At 38.8% G+C, this 10,171-nt stretch overlaps 1 protein-coding gene across 1 annotated transcript in view; it reads left to right on the top strand.

Moving 5' to 3' along the window:
- The first annotated feature begins 3,617 nt into the window (after positions 1 to 3,617).
- Positions 3,618 to 10,171, top strand: part of ALG12 (ALG12, alpha-1,6-mannosyltransferase) — an 11,745-nt gene continuing 5,191 nt past the window's right edge. Inside the window, exons 1-8 of the mRNA XM_010012143.1 lie at positions 3,618 to 3,865; positions 4,017 to 4,149; positions 4,702 to 4,875; positions 6,255 to 6,449; positions 7,734 to 7,837; positions 8,314 to 8,537; positions 9,283 to 9,452; positions 9,656 to 9,731. Of these exons, the coding sequence (XP_010010445.1) occupies positions 3,701 to 3,865; positions 4,017 to 4,149; positions 4,702 to 4,875; positions 6,255 to 6,449; positions 7,734 to 7,837; positions 8,314 to 8,537; positions 9,283 to 9,452; positions 9,656 to 9,731 (1,241 nt within the window). The 5' untranslated portion in view covers positions 3,618 to 3,700. The remainder of the gene's footprint in view (positions 3,866 to 4,016; positions 4,150 to 4,701; positions 4,876 to 6,254; positions 6,450 to 7,733; positions 7,838 to 8,313; positions 8,538 to 9,282; positions 9,453 to 9,655; positions 9,732 to 10,171) is intronic.

Here is a 10,171-nt window from a genome sequence, read left to right as displayed (position 1 = left end):
TCGTGGTCTCCTCGTGAGCCGCTGCAGGGCCGCACCGGGGCGACCTGAGGGGAACAAACTTCACGCTGGCCCCGAGCGCGCCTGATCTACGGGTGCCGGGGCAGCGGGAAGAAGGGGGCGCAGGGTGTTGGGTTGTTCAGGTTTGGTTTCCTTAGCCGAGAGCATTCTGTGTGTTTCGTCCCCACAGAGTGATACGTTGTACATAGCTTCATTGTACCTTGCTACCTGGTGCTGTCCCAGGCTTCATCTCCTGCCAAAGCTTTCCCTTCCCTTTTTTGACTCCTGAGGAAATGTATATATAGGACAAGGGGTAATGGCCTTAAACTGAAAGAGGGTAGGTTCAGATCAGACATTAGGATGAAATAATTCTCTGAGAGTGCTGAGGTGCTGGCACAGGGTGCCCAGAGAAGCTGTGGCTGCCCCAACCCTGGCAGGGGTCAAGGGCTTGGAGCAACCTGCTCTAGTGGAAGGTGTCCCTGCCCATGGCAGAGTTGGAACTGAATGAGCTTTAGGGACCCTTCCAACCCAAACCATTCTATGATATGCGAATAGCAACTGTTATGTTCCTTCCTAGAAAAGAAGAAAAAGCAATCCCAGCAACTGCAAGGTTTAAATCTGACTTCATTCCAAAGTTAGATTTAAAGCAAAGTTGGAAGAGCTATTAAAGCATAGGAAAGCAAAACATGAAAATTGAAGGTAACACAACTTAAGTTTTACCAAACCTAGACCAAGCCAAAGAGGGAAGACCTCATGGTGGGGTGCCGATGGTGGTTCTGCTTAGATGCCTCCATACAGAGCATATGAGGGAGTGAAATGCAGCCTCTGTAGGCAGATTCAACATGCATTTTGGCTGCCAAACTCTAACATTCATACTGAAGCATATCTGAAAAATGTGAGCTAAGTACGGTAGGTTTTCCATGGGAAGAGTCAGAAGTCTGTTATTTGAACTAATGACACTTCAATAGAAAAAGAATAAACCATTTTTAAGTGTTTCAGGTTGGGAGTTTTTCTAACGTAAGAAAGCAATTTATTTTCACGCAGTTTAATCCCAGGAAGAGATGAATTCTTTGAAAAATTCTGCTCTTCTATGATTCAGTCCTAACGTAGGACGTGGCGGGGAGTCAATGTTTCTATGTTGTACAGGTTTGAGAAAGATTCTTCTAAAGTTGTTGGAATGTTAATGATGGATAAAAGTATTTGTATTCGCTTATGCTATTCCTCTAACCTTCATTATTAAAATGGTTTCTTTAAGTGAAAATCTGTTTCTGTGGTTTTGGCATTTAAAAATAAAATTTGTAATTGCAAGTATTTTGCTTTTATATAGCAGATTTATTTTAAACATCAGATTTAAATAATAGTAATTCCACTTGAACTTTGAGATCTGCAAGCATCAATTTTCAACAGAGCAAGTTATCTCGAGTCTTGACAAGACCACTAAATTAGGCTTTATCTCAGAAACCTAGGTGTGTTGTCTTCATGCTTTGGTGTTTTTATCTCCTAGCATGTTGCCCTTCAGGGAATCTCAGTATGCATAATGCATGCAATTATCTTCCAAATCTACGAATATGCTGGCAAGCTTACTTTCTTCAGGCATACAAAGGGATTGGAGTCAACAAGATTAAAAGAAAGCCTTGCGATAAACTGTGTATGGGATGTGTAGCTTTGGTGTCATTCTGATGGTTTAGGAGGCTGGGGACTTGTGGTGATCAGTAGTGGGAGCAGGCTATATTGTAGAGTAGTCAGAGTCTAATGAATGCAGTATTTGTAGGTGAAGGTAGCATCTCTTTATTATACAACTGAAGGAAAAAATGGAGCTTCCTGGCATTTGGGTCCTTTCACAAGAATTCATCGGGTCCTAAAATATCTGAAACATTGAGAAGCTGTGAAATGGGAGCGGAGAATACTTGTCTTGTTGGTTTATTACACGCAAGCAGAGTAGCACAAGCTACTCAATGCCCATGTTGCTATATGCAGTGGTGGATTGATCCTTCAGTGTCCATTCAGCTGGTTAAGTTTGGCCAGAAACATGAGATGCCTTTGTATTTATTGGAAGAGTTCAGCAAGAGAGCTTTCTAGAGACAAGAATTTGTACAAGCTGAATTGCCCCATGCAGAGGTTTAATTCCTGCCAAACACTTCTTGAAGTGCTCTGGGTGTCACTCCTGTACCTCTTTGACTATGGCTGTGGAAAAGGATTCTGTCGTAGCACAGCACATTATCCATCCTTGTAAAGAAGTGATACTAAGCACAGGTTAAAAAGACTTCTTCCCACTTCTTGGGATGCTGTGTTTATTTAGGCTGTTCACAGTGCAAAACAAGCCAAAAATCTTAAGGACCTACCACAGAACTCTTTATCTTTGAGCCCAGGGTTGGAGCATAAGTTGCAGTCTGTAACCGGCAATTGTGAGAAAGAGATGCAGTCAGAGAGATAGGCAGATATGTGCAATTTTCAAGAAGTACACAAATTTAGGGATTTATTGGTGTTGGCTGTGAAAATAAGGAACATTAACTCACTATTTATTTATTTTTGCTAATGAGCAGGACAGACATCAATTCTAGGAGGCAGTTGCTAAGTGATCCTAGAAATCTGCCAACTATCAGAATCTATTTGATGGACATGTTTAGACCAAAACACAGGAGAAAATATCTCTAACCAAAGCCTCAGTTGCACCTTAAAGGTGCTATTTTTAAAGTTTTGGTTCTGTGAGAACAGAACAAGAATAACAATAACTAAAATTTATTTTATTAAGTTGTAAACTTACAAAAAGTGGGAATTTTAAATTTAAAGAATGTGAAACAGATTACCATGGTTTTGCTGGAAATGGTCATGGAAAATATTTTCCCCACCCCCCCTGCTTTGTAATCTGAAACCAGAAAAAGATGAACTGTTTACCTATGACAATGCTTATTCTTATTTTCTCTGGCATCACCTGGACACATGATGGTAAAATACATAAATAGCACTGTAAGAATGGCTCAGTAATGCTGTGCAACTAAGCACTAGGGAGAGATGGCCTTAATTTCTGGGCAGGGGTGCAAAGAATGGGAGTCAGACCATCTCATCTGTCTCTGTAGTGACACATGGTGCCAAACGGGATTCATCCTTCACTAGCTGAGTCCAGATCTAGCTACTGGCAAGCTGGTAAACTCAAAAGATGAAAGCACTTGGTTCTGAGCAATTTCTCATCCTTGTGGTTCCTCTCCCACTAGTTTCCGAGTCCTAGACAAATGAGAGAGTATGTTCTAAAGATCATGTGTAAATCCAGTGTGTGATTAAAGTAAGAGTAAACTACAAAGCTGTCTCTGCCACAAAATGCAGACATAGTTGAGGTGGCACTCTCAGCAGTCATGGCAGTGTGGAATGCAAAGGGAAATACTTTCTTAAGTAGGGTCTGAGTTGTCTGAGTTTTTTTTAGCTGAAAACTAAAACCATTATGTATAGAGAAGGCAGTATAAATCCTGAAATGGTGCCTGCATGTGGTTTTGGCTATCTACTCAATGCATTGACTGTATATTCTAAAAAAAATAAATGCATGGATTATTTGATTTATTAGTTTTTGTTTAAACTTTTCTGCTGCTGTAGTATGTTTTCCTTGTATTATCAATCTATCTGTTTGTAAACTTCATGCCATGTTATTAATGTATTTTCTTATATTTCTGTTTTTAATAATAGTAGAATATATGCAAATTTCAAACCCAAGATGGGTCAGAGGAGGAGCTCGAGTGGGCGGCCGTTCCCATTGCTGCTGCTGATTATTGTTGTGGCCTTTGTTCATTTAACTGTCTGTCCTTTTACAAAAGTGGAGGAAAGCTTTAACCTACAAGCTATCCATGATGTGGTGTACCACCAGCTGGACTTGGATAAGGTAAATTGGAAAGAAAGTTTTCTTTCCTGGACACTGTTAAAGATTGTGATTCCTTGCTATATGAGCAGGATAAATGCAATGTGAATATGATTTATTCCTGTTTTCCTTTGTCTCTGATGTGTCTATCTTACTTAGATTTTCCTTTTTGCAGTATGACCATCATGAATTTCCTGGAGTTGTCCCAAGAACGTTTCTTGGACCAATTTTTATTGCTGCCCTTTCCAGCCCAGCTATATATATACTCTCTGTGCTAAGAATGTCAAAGTTTTACTCCCAGCTGATAGGTATGAGATCTTTAAATCCTCAGAATAGAGATGGTTTTACTGCTGGACTAATGGGTGATATTTGTGACACTGTTGTAACATTCAGTGTTTGGATCAATGGTTAAAATAGTATGTTCTTTTACTTATTGGGGGATTTTGCAAACTGTAGGTACTTGGAACTAGCATGGTAATTCTACCCCCTCTTTGGGGTAACTAACAGCCCGAAGTCTGTGCTAACAGATGTCAGACAGTGTAGAAAAAACAAGTGTCTTCAGCAAATACACTCCTATGTGTACTTCCGTGTACGCCTCAGAAAATATTGTTTAACTTGGGCATAGAAGCATTGACCTTTGTGCAAAAATGTCAGACAAGTTAAAGATGGATTAAAATAGGTAAACTAATGGGAAAGTTCTGGGTTGTTGGTTTGGTTTTTTTTTTTCTTCAAAGTGGGTTATATTGTGTTATCTTCAGTATTATTCTTCATAACTTCTTCCTGTTCCATTATGCCATATTGTTGTTCAACAGTCATCTGTCTGATACTTGTCTTATTTCCCATTTTTATTTTTCCAATAGTCCGAGGAAGCTTGGGGCTCAGTGTGATTTACGCATTGTGGAAATTGCAGAAAGAAGTTAGAAAGCAGTTCGGAGCAACTACATCAACAATCTTTTGTCTCATCTCTGTTACTCAGTTTCATTTGATGTTTTACTGTACCCGAACCCTCCCTAATGTGTTTGCACTTCCTTTTGGTAAGTATTCGCCTAGAAATAATTTTAAAATACAAAAATTCTCAAATATATCAGTGTGTTAAAGCACAGAAAATGTGTGGTCAGACCAAATCGATATATGCACTTGATTAAATTGGATGATACGAAGACTAGAATTAATGAAGCAGTTGTGATCTCTTTGGGGTGTTTTGTTCAGGGTTTTTTTATCTCTGTGTGCTTTCAATGACTGTTGAGTCCAGTTTTATTGAATCTGAGTATATGTGGAGTTTGTCAGGTGGCTTTGATTAACTAGAGGTTTGAGTACACATACTTGATGCATAAAACAAAGCTATTGAAAAGGCAGTATACCTACACCCGCAGTTCAAAAACACCCAACCCTGTGAACTTGATCTACACAGGAAACAGCTTTCTCATGAGACTGTGGTACAGAATCCACCGCAACATCTCCACCTTCCTCTTCTGCAGTTATCTACAAATATAGCAGGTTGCACACTTAAAGGGGGGGGAAAAATCAAAGTCAGAATCATACTCTGCACATCTACACATACAGTTTTTCCCCAGAGAGGACAAGAAGGAAGATTAACCACATAACAGATATTAGCTGAGTCATTTAATGCTTCAGCACAAGTTGTTCGACTAATAAAATCATGAGGTTGGTGTAAGAACCTGTAGAGATCAGAACTGAAATACAAAACAAAAAACAGTTGAATTGTCAGATAAACACTGTCTAGTAATAAACGTCTCAAATAATTTCTGCGGGTATTAATGAAAAAACAAGTTATTTCATGGTTTTGTACTGTTAGTATTTCACATGTTTTCCTTAGGATCATGACCACTTTACTAGGTAGTCAGTGTTATAATGTGATTTTAGCTGTGAAAAAATGTGTAGAGATGTGTCTTCAGCTAACCATGCAAATGGTTTTATAGTTCTTTCTCCCCAGGAGGTAGTCTGTAGTCTTGTTTTTGTGTTTGAGATGGGTTGCTGTTACCGTGAATACAGGATATACTCAGCCAAGAGTATAAACACCTCAGCTAAACTGAGCAATAATAATTGTGAATCATAGTTTGGAAGGCTTTTAGTACTCCTCTGAAGTTTGCTTTTGCTTTTTCCTTTTTTTTCTCCTCTCCCTTACCCCCCACGCAAAAAAAACCCAACACACTAATAAATGTACTATCAAGGAAGAGTTCCCACGTGTTCCTTCTGCGGTTATACTTTTCCTAATTACTTAAGCCTCAGCAGCAGAAAGGTGTGTGTTATTCCAAATTACATTTTTCTAACAGAGGAGGAATTTCTGGACTAGAAACAGTAGGAAGACCAAGAGAGGATTGGTGGGAAGTTAGAGGAACAACAGGAAGAACAGTTTGGTATGTCAGACAGTGTATTTTATTTCTTTTTGCAGTGCTCCTGGCATTGACATTTTGGATACAGCAAAAGCAAAGGCCATTCATTTGGTTCTCAGCTTTGGCAATTATAGTCTTCAGATCAGAGCTCTGCATATTCTTAGGCCTTATGCTCCTGGTGACGTTATTAACTAAAAGAATATCCATTTTCAAAGTTCTTTCCCATGCTGTTCCTGCTGGAATTTTTTGTCTGGGTAAGTGTTTGCTTGGAAAAAACAAATGCCATGTATTAAATTCAGGAGAAGTCAGGAGATTTGACTGACTTCTCTGGTGACCTGGCCCTTGGGGTTTTTTTTGGCTTTTTTTTTTTCCTCCACTTGCCAGTACTATGACAAGGTTATTTATTTCTTAGAAAATTTCCATGTGAAGAAATGGGCGTGCACAGAGCAGTAGAAAGATACTGTGTCCCCTTGCCTTTAAATGCTTACATTACAATGTCCTGATCATAGAAAGGCTTAGATGTCTAATTAGTACATGGCTGTAGCTACACATGTATTATCAGCTGTAGTATCTATTGCCATGACAGTAAGCTGAATCTGAGGATACAAGAGGGTGGCAGACAGGGATATCAAGAGAGAGGGTTGCAGGCAGTCACAGTTCAGCTCTGTTTCTTTATTACGTTAATTTTAATAGCTTAAGTGATTATCCATGCTACAGAGGTTGAAAAATCCCCATGTCTCTACTCGTCTATGGACGGTTCATGCATATGCACATAGAATCACAGAATAGTTTGGGTTGGAAGGGCTTCTCTGCCAGCCTACCTAATTAAAAATGCTGTTGTCGGATGCCTGATGGTGACATCTGGTAGTACGCTGTCCCTTCCACAGCATGGATAGTAGAGACAGTAGAAAATAGTGACATGTGTGTTTGGAGGCATCTCACAGTGTGTTCGGAGGTCCAGGGGGAATTAGTCACTGATACTCTCATTCCATCTCTGGGCTAACTTCTTAAATACCAGAGCAGTTTTCACAGAGCTGGGTGAAGGAGATGGGGCTGATGGATTTGCTACTTTTGCTGTCTTTTTGCTTTTCATGCCTTATTATCTTTCTTCCCTCCCATCTAATAAATAATAGCAAACTTCTAGAGATTAATTTTTCTTAATTTACCAGCTTGACAATAAACATCCATTTTGTACCATTTGAAGTTAACCCAGGTTTCTTACCATTCACTGTGTTTAATGCTCTAATATTATTTCAAAATGAACTTCAATTAAACACTGCTTTTCACACATGGGGTTGGAGCGGGGCAACTCTCAGTCAGATTCCTAACATGCTTCTGCTAAGACTACTATTAAGAAGTGCCTTCCTCCCCTGCATTTCCAGTGCAAGATAGACAACCTTCTCGTGGCTTTGGGTGAGGCTTACAAAGCATGTTCCAGTTTACATTCATCTTGTCAGTAAATGTGCTATTTGGGTGTGTTAGTTTGCTTTTCCCTAGTTTTTAATTCATGCAGATTTGTATTTCTTTGATTCTTTTAGGGCTAACAGTTGCTGTGGATTCTCTATTTTGGAGGCAACTTGTGTGGCCTGAAGGGAAAGTGCTCTGGTATAACACAGTTTTAAACAAAAGTTCCAACTGGGGAGTATCCTTTGAAACGTCCAGGAAAAAACATATACTGAACATTACCAGCCAAAGCAAAGACTTGACGTGACCTATTCCTGAGACTCAGTTACGGTGTTAAATTCTATTTTTCATCTAGTATTTCAGTGTTTGAAGCTTATGAGACAATGTCTGTTTCTTAGATCCATAAATTTTAATTTTCATCTGCTGACCGTTCCTTCTTGCTTTGTTGTGTTCCACCAGTGTAAAGCCAGATTTCTTCCCTTGGTTTTTCATGTTGCCCATCGTTAGAGCCTTTTGACGTGCCTCTGTTGGATGATGTGAATGTAGTTAGGCAACTGCTTTTATTTCTCAAAGGATAAGGCAAGAAACCAAATGCCTGGAATAACACGATATACAAAAAGCATACTGCGTATTTGCAAAATGTGTGTGTACTACTGTAAAGAACAGTTACTTTACTTGTTAGCAGTGAAAGCATCCTTAACTCTCACCTCGAAGACCTCCCCCTTCTTGTGGTATTTCTATTCAGCCCTGCCACGTGCTTTGGGATGCAGCATTATATTTGTACCTTTAGGTGTAGCAGAAAAGAGAACTCGGATATTACTTTTGCCAGCACTGGGCTTTGTTTTCTTGTATTCGTTTCTCCCACACAAAGAGCTGCGTTTTATCATATATACTTTCCCTGTCTTCAACATAGTGGCTGCTAAAATGTGCTCACGAATGTAAGTTCAAAATTATGTGGGTTTTTTGTTGTTGTTTGGTTTTTCTCCCTCTCAAAATGCAAAAGAAAAGCAAAACTTATTACTGGTTTTATGCACTTCTTTCCATCTTGAAGTCTGAATTCTTTTGAGATCTTCATATGCTTTAGAAAGGTCTGTATCATTGTACCCATATGACTAATGAGGGAAATGGAGACAAAGAAAAATTAAATTATTTGACAGGATGCTTTGGCAAGTTTGAGGCAAGTCAAGAATAGAGCCCTGATTTTACTGTTATGCTGTTACCATTCAGTTTGTTTTATCCACCAGAGAAAGACACGTTCAAGTGTACTACTGTGGTGTTAACATAACTTACCTCAGGAGTCGTTTAATAAATAGGTGGGGCTCATGAACCACGAGTTTGTGTTAAATAGTTAAACTTGGGTATATTGAGTAAACAAATTGAAGTTGAACTCTGAACTTCTTTGAAAAAGACCACATTCATAGCTAAAGGTTTTAAACACAAATACTTAGCTTTATTTATGAGCTTGTATTACTTTTATTAAGGAGATTATTCTAATTTAGATGTCACTAGAAGCTAGTGTTTTAGGAATGGATAATATATGCATTCCATACACGTTTGTAATAAAATCTGCGTTAATTTTCATTACCTAGCAGTGGAGTTTTCATACAAGTTCTGTCACAGTAGTCAATGACCAGTATGAAAGAAAAAATAACAGTTTATTCTCATTTTTTCCTTCCTCGACAGTTTGAATAACTACCGGAAGTCCTGGCTATACAAACTTGGATCTTTCTTTGTTGTTATGCATCTCCTAGTTAATACTGCTTATTCAGGAACATCTTTATATGTTTCACATTTCAATTATCCTGGAGGTGTGGCAATTCAGAAGTTGCATGAGTTGGTACCTTCAACAGCAGGTATGTAAAGCTGGCTTGAGGTATGTTCATCTAATTTTGATGGCAGGGGTTTTTTTGCTAGTGTATCTTTCTTTTCTTTTAATTGGAAATTACTTCTTCACGCTATTTACGTGTGTCTTTTTTATTACTGTTTTATTAATTTATTAATCAGAGTGTTCTTAAAAGAATTTTGGAACTCTATTTTGTTTGCTTTATTTATATAGATGTCTCAGTCCATATTGATGTGGCTGCAGCACAAACGGGAGTTTCTCGGTTTCTAGAAATCAATTCAGATTGGAGGTATGTTATGAACAAGGTATTTTGATCTGAATACAGGAGCCTACTTTTTCCTTTTTTGTATATGCACAGGGGCAAGCATCACAGATACAGGTTTTGGTACAGCATATTTATTAAGCCAGGTCAAGAATAATGTGAATCTTCAGAGAATTTTGATATATGTAGCACTGCCACTTCAGAAATAGAACACAGCAATGTTTTCTAATTGTGTTAGTTAGTTCTGGTTTGCCTGAATAGCATAGAATCTTTTAAAGAAATCAGAAACAGCACAAAAAATCATAAGCTTTTTAAAACACCGATGTCTTTAGTGTAGCTACATTCCATATTTCACAGCTGCAGGTTGGACAGAGAAGTGATTCAGAGCAGCCCTGGGGAGAAGGACTTGGGGGTGGTGATTGATGAGAAGCTTGACATGAGCCGGCTTCCGTGTGCACTTGCAGCCC

Source organism: Nestor notabilis, unplaced genomic scaffold (assembly GCF_000696875.1).
Source record: "Nestor notabilis isolate BGI_N333 unplaced genomic scaffold, ASM69687v1 scaffold14783, whole genome shotgun sequence".
In the NCBI taxonomy this organism is placed as follows: domain Eukaryota; kingdom Metazoa; phylum Chordata; class Aves; order Psittaciformes; family Psittacidae; genus Nestor; species Nestor notabilis.
Note: the sequence above shows the minus strand (reverse complement) of the source record. Positions and strands in the feature narration are given on the sequence as shown.